At 37.5% G+C, this 17,555-nt stretch overlaps 1 protein-coding gene across 7 annotated transcripts in view; it reads left to right on the top strand.

The window, feature by feature from the left end:
* col16a1 (collagen, type XVI, alpha 1) overlaps positions 1-17,555 on the top strand; it is a 92,720-nt gene that overhangs the window by 24,578 nt on the left and 50,587 nt on the right. For all 7 annotated transcript variants that reach the window (XM_053231405.1, XM_053231404.1, XM_026942393.3 and 4 more), the window contains exons 5-8: positions 2,355-2,478; positions 4,595-4,876; positions 7,259-7,339; positions 11,180-11,254. In XM_053231405.1, coding sequence (XP_053087380.1) covers positions 2,355-2,478; positions 4,595-4,876; positions 7,259-7,339; positions 11,180-11,254 — 562 coding nt within the window. The remainder of the gene's footprint in view (positions 1-2,354; positions 2,479-4,594; positions 4,877-7,258; positions 7,340-11,179; positions 11,255-17,555) is intronic.

Genomic DNA, 17,555 nt, shown 5'->3' with positions numbered 1-17,555 from the left:
ACAACAAATCAAAGCACTGCAATATCAGTACATTGTATTGTAAGAAACATGGATCAGGATTTATAAGGTGTAATTTTCCCCTATTATTAATGCTATATTTTTCAGTCTCATAAATGTATTTCATGACAACGTTATATGTAAATATGTAAATATTGTTTGGTGGTAGATAGTGCCTTAATTGATTAGGCTAAATAACATATTCATGTCCTCACCGCTCCTACTGCTGTCTGACATCCACCTCAAATGCACGAGCACATCACACTTACCACTTTAATTTTACAGATGAGAAAAACAATCATGATTTTATTTTGTATATTTTCTCATCCATCCAAAATTAGTTTCTGGTTACGCCTCTGCCAGCACAACAAACAATGTGCTTCTGAATTGTTTTAGATGTGAGTGTGACTTACATCAAGTGCAGCACACAGTAGTTGATTTTATCCTGTGTTTCAGGCTGCAGTCAAGGCAGCTATGGTAGAAACCAGAGTGCAGTTTGTCTCGCCAGTATTTTGCTTCACAGTATTCAAGACAACTGTATTCTGTCTCATGCCTACTATATAATAGATAATAAAGGTATTATTTCTTATATATGTAAAGAATGATGTCTTGTTGTTATAGACATACTGCATGTCGAAATTGTTGAAAAATCATTTTAGACCATACAGGAACCACGACTTTATGACTACTGTGACATTGCAGTACACCTAGTATAAATATGACTGCATTTACTGATTTACATTCATATATGACTGGGTCACATGGCAAACTGTGATATATATACAAAATTATGTCTGTTTCTGCTCTATTGTTCAATGCTGGTTTGCATCGCATTGACCCAATTACACCTAATGCTATGCAGATCAGACAGACTTTATTCACTATGCCAGGGAATGTGCTGTCAGGTTGCAGTTTGTGCAGCTGTAAGGCAGAAAGTATATTTTCATAAACATTGTCAAAGCAAGTCTTTGGTCCTCGTCTGCCCTTCATATTGGTAGATGACAGAGTACTTTATCAAGATGCCATCTTTTATAGTGAAGCTACAGAGCTGCGAGCGCTGTGCAGAAGCTGCAGGGAAATTTACACAAAACTCAAGTAGTCTGACGTTTGACACTATATGAAATCCCTAGCTGCAGATGGACACTGACAGGTAGACATACACACTAACACACAAACACATACACACATACACCCACTTCTAGCTATTAGGCTGTCCCTCAATCAGGATGGATTTTTCAGAGCCTTAGATGCTTTTCCCATTTGAAAGCTGACCTTTCTCTCTCTCTCTCTCTCTCTCTCTCCCCCACACACACATACACACTCAAAATCTTCCTTGTCTTCTAGACAGGGCCTTGGAGAGCTTGTGTTCACAATTCATACTGTCAGATGTGTTTACCTAACACAGGACACAGCCTGCATTAATTTACTGCCGTTTGACTGTTTCTTTCCCCTTCACTTTTCCTTTTTTCTTTTTTTTTCATCCTATCCTTTCTATCTCTGTTTTTCTTGGTAGTTTCAGGCTTGCTCTGATTATACCAAGTGGTTTGCTTGTATTTTGGCCTTCACGCCCCTTGTGTGTGTTATTTTGTCACCTCAGACTGTAATAAAGGTGCTAGCCTTTATTGTCATTTCTCCCTGACTTTACCAGGCTTGTTCATTTGATCCTGGAGTGATGTTTGTGTGTGTGTGTGTGTGTGTGTGTGTGAGATGTGTTTTGTCTGCCTCTGTACATCTCTGAGAAAAAGGAAGTCTGAAAGGGGTCATAAAAGAGTAATAGTGTCAACAAACAAAAGTTTTGAAAATGAAAAAATCACACTGTTCCTCTTTGTGTATGTGTGTGTGTGTGTGTGTGTGTTTAAAAAAAGGCCTCAGTTGGCAGCTGCTCTGTTATTTCCTTGGATTCCCCCAGTCTGTTGTAAATCACTGTCATACTTGTCTGCTGTAAAGACATGAACCAGCTGCCTTACTACCATGTGAGGGTACTCGTCTGTGTGTCCTACCTTCCCGCTGTGTGTGTTTGTATGTGTATGTGTGTGTGTGTGTGTGTGTGTGTGTTTGCGCACTTGCATATTTATGCATTCCCTCACCCTGTGACCCATGTACTGCACTCAAGTTTACCGTGATTGAGAGAGACAGTGTGTCTTTGCTACAGCAAACACATTCTCACAGTTTGTCTAGCCATGATTTGTAAAGTTGCATCCAGCAATAGGAATAGATATGAGGTCGACAAAGCTGTGTTTCTTATGAAAACGAGGGTCAGAGGTCACCCTCATCTGTGCAGCCAAACACTGAAAACTCCTTGCTGATGCAGTTCTGTAGCTGTATGTGTAATCCTATTTCATCAAATCTCTCCATAGTCAAGTGTTTCCACATGGACTGCCTGAGGAGTTCACACTGGTCTTCACCCTGCTTTTGAAAGCCAAGGCTCTGAGGGATAACGTCTACCTTTTCCAGATATCTGATGAGCAAGGGTACCCACAGGTACAGAATCATATTCCTTCAGTCGTCTTTCTGCTAAGACGCCAGTCACAGTTTGTACTTAATCACCCACTTATTGGTTAAATCATTATTTAAGCTAATTCTAACTGATCTTGGTTATTATATTCCACAGTAATTTGCTTCCACATAAATTTAAGTAGTCAGTAAACATTATATTCTCGGTTAGTTTCTTTTTATATTGACATTACTGCTCCATCATGTATTAATCATGTTTTCTCTGTCAAAGCCTTATGTATGAACTAATTGTAATTATCTAATTGGATTTTAATTATGCAAATGGAGTGTTAACTTGGCAAATCTCATTAAAACATTGTTGTATACATTACTATAGGCGCTTGTTCTAATACGTGATACGTTCTATATATCGTTTCCCAGGGACTTCAATCTACATAATCAAATACTAATAATAAATAATTTAAGTATGTGATGACACAGGAAAACATATAATTGTTGATATGGTGAAGCTTTCTGTAAGGAGATTAACATTTATGGAAGGAGTCTCCAGTTTCAGTGCTTTGTAACAGTGTGTATTTTTTCTGCCATGGGAAAGTCTTCAGGACAGAGGATGTTGTGCTTTCTGGTTTCTCAGTAACATGACACACATGATGACTGTTTATGGCTATAGTTGCTGTAACTTAAGTGATAACAGGCACTAACTTGTCTCATGGACGTTCCACAACATTAAATGTAACTATAAACAGTTAAATGCATGACGTGTAATTTATTGATAAGTACAAATTGTAATCAGTTTCAAATTGCTGTTGTATAAGAGGAATAAAGCACTGGAAAATAATGAACTTAGGTAGAGGTAATAGTAGCTTCGCTTCACATCAGTCCATATCACACCATCCTGTCGTTGCTTACTTTCCTATAACAGCAAGCCTCGTCATATTTTGTTCATTACGTAACCTGTGTGTGTATTTTTGTAACGGGTTTTATGTAGTTTAGTAATTATTGGTCATGTCTTCCATGGGTACTTGCAGTCTAAAGATGTTTTTACACATAGTAGCCCATTACCTGACTGTAGGTAAGAGCAAAATTGATTCTTTTCATCTATGCTATTTGGTTTGTTTTCATTTCACACTGCACATAATTAAAGGAACCAAGAAGCAAAAAATAACTTTAGCTGAGGAGCATGTAGAAAATGTACTCATGAAAGTCTTTCATTCATTGGTCAGAAGTACAACAGTGGACAACAAATGGTAAACAAACTAATTGTGCATAGACATCACAAAAATCACCTCAGCACAGAAAACATAGAGTCTGCACAAAATAAATGATTAGATAGTTAGATGGATTAGATAGTGATTATCAAGTTTAAAACATTTGATGTATCAAATCTAGTGTTCTTTTGTTGTCAGTCACTATAGCTCTATTCTTGAGCTCAGTTTGCACATTGTGGTTTCGCTCTACAAAAAGCACACTCAAAATACACAGAACTTTTGGTTCACTTCATGCAGTCTGGTCAATTGAGGGTCAAATCGCTTTCTTACTGCAATCGGACCACGCTAGAGTTCACGTAGAACCAGACACTCTCATACACCTCACTCTCAGACCTCTTCTCGGTGTGATTGCTGTGTCCTGACCTGCACAAATGAACCACACTGAGGGACAAAGCACAACACTTTCAAATAAATGGCATAAGAGTCAAAAGAAATTTTATTTCTGTGTATATTCAATGCTGATGAATGACTGTGTATGTGCATTATTATAATACTTTCAGATGTGCACTTTTAAAAGCGGCATTAAATCAACAGACATGACAAATCTTTAATAGCAGCTTCGTGTATGACAATTAATCAAAACATGCCTCCAGTCTTTCTCTGTGAAACGGATACAGGTTATTGGTTCCCACTCTATTGTTCGCTCCAACATTGGCCATTAATTTCGAGAAGAGTCTTTCATTAAACCTCATCATGTGAAGTAAAACAACAGGTGCCCATTTATCGCCTCGCTGATAATTAGAGCTTAAAGACCTCTGATGCTAATGAGCTAGAACTTATCCTTAACCCTTATTCAGTCTATGCTGTTTGAAACGTACAAATGGACCTAAGGAATTAAAATTAACCACTCTTTTTGATGTCTCTCCTTTACGTAGCTCTCGCTGGACCTGAATGGGCCGGAGGGCATGCTGGCACTGCGGACATCCTCTGCAGATCAGGATGCCTCGACAGCAGGGTGTGTGTTCGATGGAGAAGGTGTGGAGTCTCTGATGGACCTGCGCTGGCACAAAGTAGCTCTGAGTGTGCAGAAGAGCGCGGCATCGCTTCACGTAGATTGCAACTCTATTGAGACGAAGCCGCTGGAGCCTCGGGGCCATGTCCCAATTACTGGACACACACTGATGTTTATGAGGGCCAGCAATGCCGCTCCTGTCGAGGTACAATGCTCTGTTTACTGTGTAGCAAAGAACGTCTCATTTATTATCGTATTTTATTTGGCACAATTGTAACATGTTTTAAAGTACATCCAAGGTTCTTGCACAAATCTGGAAGTATGGAAATATATGGAATTGAAAGGCAGAAATGGAAAAAGAATAAAGCAAATGGGGCAAAATAAAACTTTACGGTTCTAAATCCACTATATTTTGACATTTACTTTTTTTGGTGTTTTTCTGTGCATTTTATACGTTCCCTTTTCACGCTGTAGTTAATGACCTTTAAAAATAATTGGTAAGCAATGTTTAAGTTTGAAATTCAAACAGGAAAGTTTAGATTTTTTTTTCCACAAAAGGAAAAGGCAAAAACATGTACTTCTTTTTTCACCTCAGTAATTAACGAAATATGAAATATTTAAGATGATGGCAGAGTGAGTGTAGAGATATGAAAATGAGCAAGAAATGAAATGAATCGAGAGAATTCGAGCCGAGCACATCAAGTTTCATAATTGAAAAAATTAGCGTTGTTCCACTTTGAGTAAAAATTAAAAATGAGACATTTTGACCCAAATACAGCATAAAGGTTAACATGGAGAGGAACTGCCTGTGATACCTTGTGTGACAGAAAAAAAAAAAAAAACAGTGACAGCTGACTTCCTGCTCCCCTGCTAATTGTGCAGAACATTACTAATGGTGTAGAAATGTTGCTTCCTGTGCACTGGCTACCTGCAGGCTCAGCCCTGGGCTTTCGGATGTGTGTGTGTTCTGGAAGGTTATCTAAGGAAATGTCTGCAGAAGGATAACCACAGGCACTGGTCCTTTGGGTTCATGTTACTCAGCTCTGTAAAAGCATGATGAAACCAGACCCTACGAGACTATCTTAACAAGCATCACCCATCACCCATGATTTATTAATCAGTTCCTACTTTTTAATCAAATCAAGTGCAGACACACACTCAGCTGAATGATCAATTAGATGGTCATATGTACTGTAAATGCTGGTTCACATGTAATTTAAGGAACATGAGTGGCTCAGCTTGCTGCTTACTTTCACTGACTGTTCATATATACAGGATTAGTGTTGCGGTAGAGAACAGCATGTAGTTCTTTTTCACTTTGATGATGACTGGGGTTTGCTAATTAGTATATATATGAAATATGCAAACAAACAAAATAATGGACTGTATTTAGCTTCGGCAACTTCAGTTCTGTCAATATTTATGCTGGGAAAGTTCCTCATATTCAGAATCATGTTATGCATCTGCTTAAGTTGATCCTTTTCCACCTTTCACTCCTTGACATAAGTGTCTCCAGTTAAGATGAATGAATGAATGAATGAATTAATACTATCATATTTATGTACTTAATATTAGCCTTGCATTTTTTGAGTGTATTTAAAACGTAACATAAATTTCAGTGTGACATATTGTAGTTACATCCTTCAGTCAGACAGGGGGCTGGACTTAATACTGCTCCTCTCTCTAGCCAATATTGCGCAAGTCCAAGGTCAGAATCTCATGTAACTGAGACACACATCTGTTTTCTGCAGACTCTTTCCCACGTCTCCCATGCACATCTCTGACAAAGCCATCTAAGTAATCATTAAGTCCGTATTTTCATCTGCGCTCTGCACAAAAATGTGCGCAATTTCAGTGTTAAATCATCACTACATCAGCGTAACTCAACTCTGAATATGTCCAAGTACACTAAAGTAAACATTTTGTCAATTTATTTAGGCTATGTATTTATTGTATCTATTTTATTGTAGCTCTTTATAGATTGCTTTGGGGTACATTTTCATTTCATATTTTCAAGCAGTATTAAAGCAGTTTTTTGCCTTAAATACTTTTCCGTATTTTTGTTAACACTAGGTGTTAATTTTCTTGAATATCTGCATGCGGCATGGAAAAAAAAAATTTGGCTCAACGCTGAAGCTCTTGACGTGGTGCTTCTTCAGGGACGCAACACTGCGCTGCTTGTGCAAGCTGTCTGAATCTTTTTAACCTGCTAATAAGCTTGCATAAATGAAAAGCAAGACGTTCCACACCTACTCATGTCACGTAGAGGTAGTATGTATGAACAAGCATCCAGCAGTCTTACTGGCTCGAGTGACCTGAGCGCTTACTTGAATTTCTTCACACGTTCCACTTTTGTGCCAACTCTTCCTTCATTAACCTTTTCTTTTCCAGCATTGTGCTTTTTTTAAAATTAATTAATTTATTGTATTATTGTTATTATTATTATTTAGTTCAAATAACAAATAATGCCTTATGTTTGGTTCAGGTAATTTTATTCTTAGTGCCGCTTAATTAATCACCAGTAATTAAAAAAAAACAAAAAAACACACAAATTAAACTGCTGTTTGTTGTTTTTTTTTCCTGTCAGATGGACATTCAGCAGGTGATGGTGTACTGCGACCCAACTTTGGCCATCCAGGAAGCTTGCTGTGAAATTCCAGGAGCTCGGGTAAGTAGGTCTAAAATATACACAGCAGTGAAACTTAAATTTTCCATTACAGTTACGTTTTGGCTGATGGTTTTATCTAAAAAAAAAAAAACCTTCCAATCAGTAGCCCTTAACCACTGAGCAATTATTTTCCTAAAACACTAGGAGAAAAGAATAATTCAACCAAAATTTTATTTTGTACTGTACCATGTATTTATATGTATGTTTACTTTTGATTTTGATTGTCTTCCAGTGATGCACGTGAAGACAGGTGCATTTTAATTATTTAATATATGGCAAAAAAAAAAAAAACTCATGATGTGATGTGCAATAGTGTTTTATCTACACCATGTGCCTGTTTTCACAGTACAAGAATAATAATTTTATATCAAAGATTCCTGAAAATGGCGAATAACAATTCCAAGCTGTTAAAACAGATTTCTGTATATCAGTACAAAAATATGAGTCTCTTATACTGATTATATTAGCTTCCAGTGTTGCCACGGTTGTGTTTTTTACTTCAAATTGGCCTAGTTTTGGAACAAGGCTGTGGGTGGAAAACCAAGTCTGTGGTTGCCTTTTTTTTAGGGGGGCAGGGGATTGAGGGGTTGAGGGGTTGTCGACAGTTTAAAAATCATCCCCAGCCACCAAGACCTTGGTTTAAAACAAATAATTGGAATTGAATCGAATTAGTTTCCATAAACATTGACTATGGCAAACAAAAGTCTGTGTATCCATAATGTACAGGACCATTCTTGTTTTAAGATATTTTGCTATTTGATATTAAGACTGGGAGAGGGAATAGGAGATTAAGGAGTAGATAATGGCTGTACCAGGTGATGATAACATATTGCAGATACCACAAACAGAAATGCGTGCGCACCACGGTGAACTTGTTTTCCACGCAATGAATGAGAAAAAGAATGTGTCTCCCTTTCCAATGCCCAAATGGTTGGGGCTAGTTTAAGTTCCTTTTATGCGGTTTCTAAAAAGTAATTGGGATGGAAATTTTACAGAGATTTTGCTAACACTGCTAGCACCCTACATTAGAAAACATTGTTAACTAGATAGATGTTAAGAGTCGTGATTTCTTTCAGTTTAAAATGGCTCTTTGTGACGATTTTTTTTTTCGGTCTCTGTGTTGTTGCAACAGCGTAGCATGTTTATATAGTTATTTACATTTCTATACTGTATATTCATCAACATAAATTATTAGTTGTTTTATTTTTCCTTGTACTAGCGGAAATTTGTCATCATTTGTTGCGAAATATAATTCGACTGACATTATATTAGTTTCTCTTTGTAACTGATGAATATAACTGATGAATAAAAACAGCCTTTGATGGGACAATCACATATTTGGACCCTAATGTGTTTTTTAATGAATGGCACAATGAACATTTGTGGAATAAATGATCAGTCGTTAGTGAGCCTGTGGTTTTCTTTCCATCTCAATCAAATTATATAGAATAATGTATTTGTGTATAACAACATATAACACCTTGACGTGATGATAATTTCCTCGTTGTTAATCAAATTTTGATAGATTTGATTACCACAGGCGCGTGAGCTTGCATGGCATTAGTGTATGAGTGTACTGTATTTCTATATGTGTGTGCAACAGATATGTATTTTTTCTTTCTTGTAATGAGTATATTTTATAGAAATGTACTTTTAGAACAGAATGTATAGTGCTCTTTATTTATACCTTTAAAAAATGTTGGCATGGAATTTATTTGATAAATGGACCAAAATGCGGCTAATGTGTCATTTAAACTTCATTTTAGAAGCTTGGTCAGAGCGTACTGGCAAATTACCCCAATATATTGATAGTTTCGCTTGAGCACACAGCAGCCAAAGTTTTTGTTTAAGAGTTAGAGAAAAAGTGAGACTGTCTTCAGGAGAGAAATGAGTCTCATTAGGCACTGGACATGCACAATATTTCTGCTGAATTATGCAGCAAGATGAGAATACCGGCATGGCTGCATGTAGGAAAGAAAGGAGTCCAATATATTTTTTGATCCAGCAAATCTGCAGGGATCTTCTTTTTTTGGGGGGGTCGGGGGGTTGGGGGGGCAATCATCCGATAAAACTGATGTTCATCACAGCTGGGGAATCAGTAGCACTTGCATTAAACCTCCATCATGGAAGCATGTAAAGCATACTTAGTGTCTTGGAAGCGAATGTAAAAAAAAAAAATAATAAAATGTCGGTTAAAAAAAAAAAAGGTCAAAATGTCAAAACATCAGTTTTATGGTTTCAGACGAAAACTCAGGCAGGATTGCATCATGGCATCAACTTACATAAGGATGTCCTGGGGGCCAGAACTGGGCTTGAGTCATCTGTATTGTTTTTTTTTTTTTCCAGGGACTAGAATATGGCATGTCTCTTTTTTTTCCCAAAAACTGATCAGAGCTCTGACAGGGTTCAGCTTGCTGAATCGCTAAGGTTCAGAGAAACGCTTCGGATCTCCTGCCTACGCAAAAAGCATCCAGCGTCCTGAATAAAGACTAGAAATAGTCAAAATAAAGGGCTCAGGAAATTAATCCTATATGAGAGGAAAGGAGGCCACAGGAGAGAACGTTCTGAAGTTTAGACCTGGGTGTGTTTTATGATCAGAAGTTATATTACATCTCTGCTGATGCAATGAGTACCACACAACATTATGTCAGGTTTGTGATGTTACCGGGGTGGTGTGCTAAAGCCCAACATGAAGCGGATTATTTTCCTGTAACAGCTAAATGTGTTAATCCTCTGACAGCACAGCAATTTGTCAACAATTTATTGATTATTAGTAACTAATGCTGCATTTCGTTGTTTCTGTACTCCTACTCTGACAATGACAATAAAAGTTGATCCTAACCTAACCTAATTATTAACTTATCATTAACTAAATGCTGATAGTTACATTTAATGTTATGGAACGTCCCTGGAACAAGTTAGTTACTGTTATCGCTTACATTATAGCAGCTATAAATAGTCATTCCCTAAATGGCCTGTGTTTTTTTCTCTGTCATGAAGTTAATAAGACAAACACAAACAAAGAAACCAGGAAGATGTTACAAAGAAACCAGGAAGCGTAAACGAAGCACAGGAATCGTTTTATAAATGTTAAATAAACGTTTCCTAGCAGAAAGCTTCACCATATCAGTGAAATCCTTTGTTAAATAACAATACATTTTATGAGCCTTACATTATGCAGAGCTTCCGCAAAAAGTCCCCTGTATGAGTTGTTACTATAGAAACAATAATGGATTGGAAATAGTGTGTTAATGGAAATGTAAAATTACAGGAGTTACAGCCGGAGCTCCTGCCAGAGCTGCTGTTATAGAAAATTAATCCACACCTTCTAATTTGAGAATCCAACAGTGCTGCGGTATAACAGCAAAATATTTCATGGATTCATGGATCTCCATGCATTATTTGCGAGGGCAGGCGTGTTCATTGTAACCGTGACGCTAAACTACTCCCAGTCAAACATTTTAATGAGCCTTTTTTAATGAGCCCTAGATCTTCAGCGCGTGGCGTTCTGTTGGGGCATATGCTCAGGGCTCCCTGTGAGCAGAGTTTAAAATGGAAACAAGGGCAACAGATGCCCCTAAACAAACTTCAGAAAAAAAAAAAAACCTCTCAACAGTTTGCCTTGACAAGTTTCAGAAAAGGAAGAAAGCAGTGTCTGTGTCACATGGCGAGAGGGTTGCAGACATTTTAAAATGTGTTTTCTTCTCATCAGAGGCAGGTGGTGTGATTTTGCTAGTAACTAAGTATACAGCCATCTGGCAGGCTTCCCACACTTCAGATTTTGGATAGGGAACAATCTGATCAGCGTAATTCGTTGAATAGCCTTTGGTTTCTTTTCAGTGCCCCCCAGATGCCCCTAAGAGCCGTCGAGCAGCAGAGAACCTGGTGGAGATTCTTCCCAACCCTTTCAGCCAGGTAGGTGTGACTGAACTTGAACAAAGCACAGACATCATACCTCAAAAATATGTAAAGAATAAAACACAGTGGGGAGTGCTGATATTGGAAAATAATCAGTGACAGGCTGGTGTGATGTGGTTACCATTACCACCTCGAAGTTGATTATTTTCCTGTTAGCATTATTATTCCTCATCTACCACAGCAACTTGTAAAAGATTTTTCTTTATTTATTACAGAATGACACTTTTAATGACAATTTTTAATCCATTTATAGTTACTGTGTATTTAATGTTGTGGAAGGGCCACAAAACAAGTTTCCTATTATCACATTACATCAGAAATAACAATAATTCCGTCATTCCTCTCAAAATTTATATATATATATATATATATATATATATATATATATATATATATATATATATATAAAGTCCTCCATATTTAGACTTTTCTGTGGTGGAAAACTTTAAAGAATAACTATAGGTCTGATACAAAGCACTGACACTGGAGACTCCTTCCATAAATGTTAGACAAACATCTCCTTGAAGAAAGCTTCACCGTTTCAAAAATTATACATTTCTTTTTAAATAAGAGCATGTTTTTTTAATCTGTTTATTAGTCTTAGATTATGAGCTTATGTCAGAACTGTTATAGAAAATTAATCAACTACTGACCAATCAGACGAGAGAATTCAGCAGTGCTGTGGTATAAGCCACATTAAAATCATATTATAAAGTTCTGTACCTGCGTTATTAACAGATGATCGTTATATTTAGTCCACATTATATATTTAGTCCACACACACACACACACACAAACACACACTTACAAAGCATTGAAAGTCATGATAATGAAAGAGTGTCTTTAAGAAATGCTTAATCCCAGGACCTTCTTTAGTCAGAAGGTTTTGATTAAGCCAGTGTTTAAAGATTGCAGCTCACTTCCCAAAGCCTAGATAAGAGAAACCTAGCTTGCATTAGCCTGTGTCCAGATGAAAAATCTGCACTTGGTTATCTGCAGAACAAGAGCTGAAGACATGAGTGGAAAACCAAAGCTATATCTATGCTACAGTTAACATAATCAGCGCTGTCCACCATGACGTGGTCCATCATAACCCTGAGCAGGATAATGCGCTTACTGAATATGAATGAACACTCTTATCTGACTTACAGACAGGCATGTTGGCAGATGAATGATCTGCTTTACCAGTGATGCGTAGTCCAGATTATAGTTTTCATATTTCTTTTGTTTTTTTTTTGTTCCCATTTTTGTGTTTCCCTGGCCTTCTCATTCCCTTTATCACTTGCTGCCTTTGTCTATTTTGCATTCAGAGTGAATTGTTGCTCCTTGCTCATCTCCCCTTCTGTTAATGACTTGAGTGTGTGCCCTGTTCCCAGCTGCAATCTATTTGTTCTCCGATGGCTCAGCTTGCACTGCAAATAAAGCTGCTCCTAACATGCCTTTTACAAACCAGAGGTTCAGCTCAGCAGTTATTAGCATATGTAAACCCATTGAACTTAGGTTTGTCTCTCTTCTTTCTCGCTCTCATTTTTTCCCCTTCGCCCTCCTCAAGACTTTTTTCCAAGTCCAATCTAAATAGGCCAACTTCTTTTTGTTTTGTTTGCATGTTGTTTTCTGCCAGAACCAATTCATCAGCCAACAAAGGCTCTGGAAACCAAATGTTGCAACTTGTAAAACCAATTACGGTACTTTGAATTCTTGAAGTATCAAAAATACACCTTTGGAGGAAGTAGCTCTTTGGAATTGGGTTGCTTTGTGTGTTGCAGAGCTGAGGTATAAGGTATAATCATGTGATAGATGTTTGCCCCTGTTTCCAGAGCGAGAGAGCGGTAATGGGTTTAAAGCTCTGTTCTTGCCTATGAAAATAAGCAGGACCAACCACAGGCTGAAAATTGAGACCTGGGGTGGTAGAAAAAATATCACACATCACAGACTGGGTACTCTGGCCAGAGAAAGAATTTCTAAAGGGATGAGGAAAAAAAATAGAGTTAAATTTGCATTCATTTTTTTGAATGTGTTAGACAGTTCGGTCAATGATGGTCCTAACTGTTCCAAGGACTATTTGAATTCCTCCTTATTATTAAAATACTCACGGTCTTTCACGGTTTTACGGAACGTCACACAGTGTAGGCAACGTAGCTTCCTCACATGCTGATGTTAGCTAGTTTACTGCCTAGCTAATACTGTTGTGGGGTGTTGGTGAAATTGCATTTGTTCATTCTGAAAGAAACTACGAGTATGAGGATTACCGACCATTAGTAGCTACATACGTCATTAAATAATTCACAAGCTAGCAAGTAAAGTTGAGTTATTTTTTAACATTAAGATACTTGAACGTTTCACACTTTGGTTACAATTAGGGTGCCATTTGTGTCCCACTGATATTTCATTCACAATGTAAAGGTAAAAGACATTTAAAACGTACAATGGGGTCCGAAAGTCTGAGACCACACTGAAAATCTGAATTTTTTTTGGCGTATTTACTAATTCTATGATGATAAATAAATTCTATGATGATGATCAAACCTGTTACTCATTTAAGAGCAAGCTGCAACCATTTTCAGCAAAGAAACCTAAGATATCTTTTCCTGAGATGGGTTCATATGTTTTTTGAATGGTGAAATATATATATATATTCTTAGATTAAGTGTTGAAAAATAATAAACAATAAAGTTTTCATTTTAAAAATGTACAAGGGCTAAACAGCACTTCAGTTGTGGAATAGCTTTAGTTAGCTTGCTAAAGAAACACTAGCCATTCTCCTATCTATAACATTAGCAAACTTTCTATGTTTTTGTAGCTAAATAACGTGAGCTTATAACAGAACAATGTCCGTTAAATTTGGCTTGCCTGGGCTTGTTTTATCTTGTCTGCTTCTTCCTTCTTGCTTTGTAAAGCATTTGGTCCTCTTTTTCAATATTTCTAACAAAGCACAGTAGAGAAAAAAAGAGTAATTGGGTTATTAGCTAGGGGTTACTCATGGAGTAAGCTCATGTTTTTCCGCATATGGTAGAAACCATTGTGGGTCATTTGGCGGGTTAATAAAGATGTGTGTTCCTGAGAGATTTATCTTTTGAACACATTCTCACTGTTTCCTGCCCTCAGCTGCTCTCTCACATCTGCCATGTGTTTGTTCCATCACTAGTACACAAGCACATGTGTACCTTGATCAATTCCAGATTTTTTTTTTTTTTAACTAGAGTTAAATTTTCATGTACACAAAACACAAGCACAAATTTGACACACAAACACGATATGTACAATATGTACATCTGGAAAAGTGAGTCATTTTGTTACATTTATTGCTCTCTTACTTTCTGCTCTACTTTTTTTTCCTACGTTCAGTACACAGCTACAGTCATGCTCCTTAATCTCTATACAGTTTGTGAGTCATGCTAACAGTAGGAGTTCAGAAAGGTAAAGCTCTTATTTCTTTTAGTGTGTAGTCTTTTCTGTGGCATGGGAGGAGTTGGATTCTGTATGTGCTTTAAGAGTACTCTTTGTTTAAATAATTGCCACTTTTACCCTCCCACTGTTTAAATGTTAGCACAGTCAGGATTCAACCTGAATATTGCTGGTTATTGCTGGTTTGGTGTTGGTGGGTTACAAGAACCTTGCTGGTTAATCTGGTCTTATTTAGGAAAACTGTCTCACAACCAGCATGGATGATGCTTGCCCTGGTTTTTCAGCCGAGATTTTTGTGAATTTACACGGTGTCCTCAGAATACAGCAAAACCCTACTGCAGTAAAACAGAAGTGTTCATGGACATCTGTTGCTGAGCTATTCTGGTCTGGCTTAAAATGTCTATTTTTGGTTGGTCTTGGTTCATCTTGAGATTGCTTTTTTTTGGCTCTGTATTAAAGCCCTATCAACACATATGCAGATGCACATATGCCGATGTTTTTTTTTTATTATTCCTCAGTTTTGAAGAAAATCCTAATCCGCATGAACAGTGTTTTCGAAACGATCTCCATCCACACCAATCCCAAACATGCTAACATGAGCATGGCAGCCCAGTGACAGTATGTCATAAAATGTTATGTCAAATACCCCAATAATAACAACATTAAGATCATTGCGTATTGGATGGTAGAGAACGCAAAATGTGTAAGTTCTAAAACGAAAAAAAAATGTCAAACACCTAATCAAATTCCAGACCACAAATTAACAGCCTGGTGAGCGCCATGATAAATGGAGTCCTGGCACATCCCTCAGGTACGCAAAACTGCAATTGACATTCACAGGTTGTTGCTGTGAAATCTTTAAAGACGTTTTTCCCAACCGTACAAAACCAGTGGGAAAAAAACGCAAATTCATATAATAACTCATAACAAAAAACCACTCAAAATCAGTGAAAACGGAGCTTTAAAATTTCTGAATCTTGGAGAGCATTTTCGAACGCTTTGCTTTAAATGACCAAAAAGCCGTTTTTCTGTGGACAGTAAACATCGTTTTCATGTAGAGGCCAAAACAGAGAAAAAACTATGTTTTTAAAAACATCAGCGTGGACAGGTCCTGCGTTTCACATCTTAAACTCTTGCCAATTTCTACTATATACTTTATATAGTTATGAAAACCACAGACATTTCTACACTGAAATATGTTTCTCTTTCGCATATATCTCAACTAAATAAAGTTAGAACATTTTAAAATTGCACTTATTGATTCCATTCTGACTGCAATTTCACAGTATCTGATTACAAACTGGTGCACAGCTATGCAACAGCTTACCCAAAGACATTCATTGTGTGAGGAAATATATATATTTATGGCTCTTTAAAGTTGTCAAATAATGTTGTAGGCAGAAAAACTCAATTTTGTTGGTATTTTGCTATTTGCCAGAATTCACTCATATCTGATGGGTTTTCCCAGACTACCACATATATAGTATGTTGTCAAAAAAAAAAAAAAAAAGAAACATAATAAATACTCAGTCTGAATGAAATCTAGGTCCCATGACATACATAGTCACCAAACAATTTTTATCATCTTTTAAAGGACTTTCTGCTCACTGGCTTTTCATTTTGGGATTCATATTGACTCAATCTCATTTTGCTAGAAAGTAATCACCGTCCTGCAGGGGGATCCAGCACAGTTTGGTGATTTTCCTGTTGAAAGACCAATGATTGAACTCACCAGGTGAGTACTAGAAAAAAATCACCAAACTGTGCTAGACTGCGGCCCTGTAGGACTGGAACTGATGACCCCTGAGCTGGAGAGAATGTGGTAATGTAATAAAAAGAGTGAGGTGTTTTATGGTAGTGTGCACACGCTTTGTTTGTGTGCATGTTCGTGCTTGTTTTGGGTTTTCTCTTGTGCGTACAGCCTTTTCCAGCCATCGCTGTTGGATATTAGTGTTAATTTAACTCCTGCTGGAAGTGAAGTTTATATGCTGACAATTTATAAAAGGAAACTCTCCCATGGATGTGTCCGCCGCCTCTGCACTGGATGCCTGCGCACACACATGCTCGCTGTTGTTCCTGACCCAAGAGCTATAATGTGGCATTCGGTGTTGCACAGCACATGGAGTCTGTGCACACACACACATGCGTATCTGTGGCTAATGAGATGCAGGCGGTGTGTTGGAGACTGATGTATTCCCAGCGTCGTCACATTAATCGTCTCTTGCGCTGCCACGCTGGCACGGCTCTAGTGAGATCATCGCAGCCGACTTAAACAAAACGCCATGGATTATTAATGCCTACATTCCATGCTTGTGTGTTCACAACACGTCACTGTTAAGCTTTTCAGTCTTGTGCATGCCCGGAGCTGTGTGAACCATTCGCCTTCCACTGCAGAATGTGTGTGCATTTGTGTGTGTGTGTGTGTTGTGTGTGTGTAGTTTTATTTGGATCTTAATATGTTGCTTGGTCCTGCAGGCAGAACTGGAGATTAGGTGCTCAGTTTTATTTGCCATTGTGTCTTTTACCTCACTGTTTTCTGCATGACTTTACTTTTCAAAACACAGCATATGAAAAAAAATCTCTGAGTAATTTTAAGCAACATTTCAGACCAACGATTAATCAAATCTCTCTACCTTGAAAATATGAAGGCTATTGGCTAAACTGGTGATTTCCTCAGGACATAAACTGCAGCCAGTGTTACGAGATAGGATCACGCTATCCTCTAGCACACACTCCAGTTTCTCAGTGTTCATCAGATTTCATTCTTTGCCATCATTTCCTTTTCAGGTCTTCTCCTTTTTCTTCTCTTTCCATCACTTTTTAAAAATTTCTCCTTCTTTTGATCTCCCATTTCCCCATTCTTTAAATCTTTTTTTTTAGTATATGTGCTGAT

Source organism: Pangasianodon hypophthalmus, chromosome 29 (genome assembly GCF_027358585.1).
Source record: "Pangasianodon hypophthalmus isolate fPanHyp1 chromosome 29, fPanHyp1.pri, whole genome shotgun sequence".
NCBI classification, from domain to species: Eukaryota; Metazoa; Chordata; class Actinopteri; order Siluriformes; family Pangasiidae; genus Pangasianodon; species Pangasianodon hypophthalmus.
Note: the sequence above shows the minus strand (reverse complement) of the source record. Positions and strands in the feature narration are given on the sequence as shown.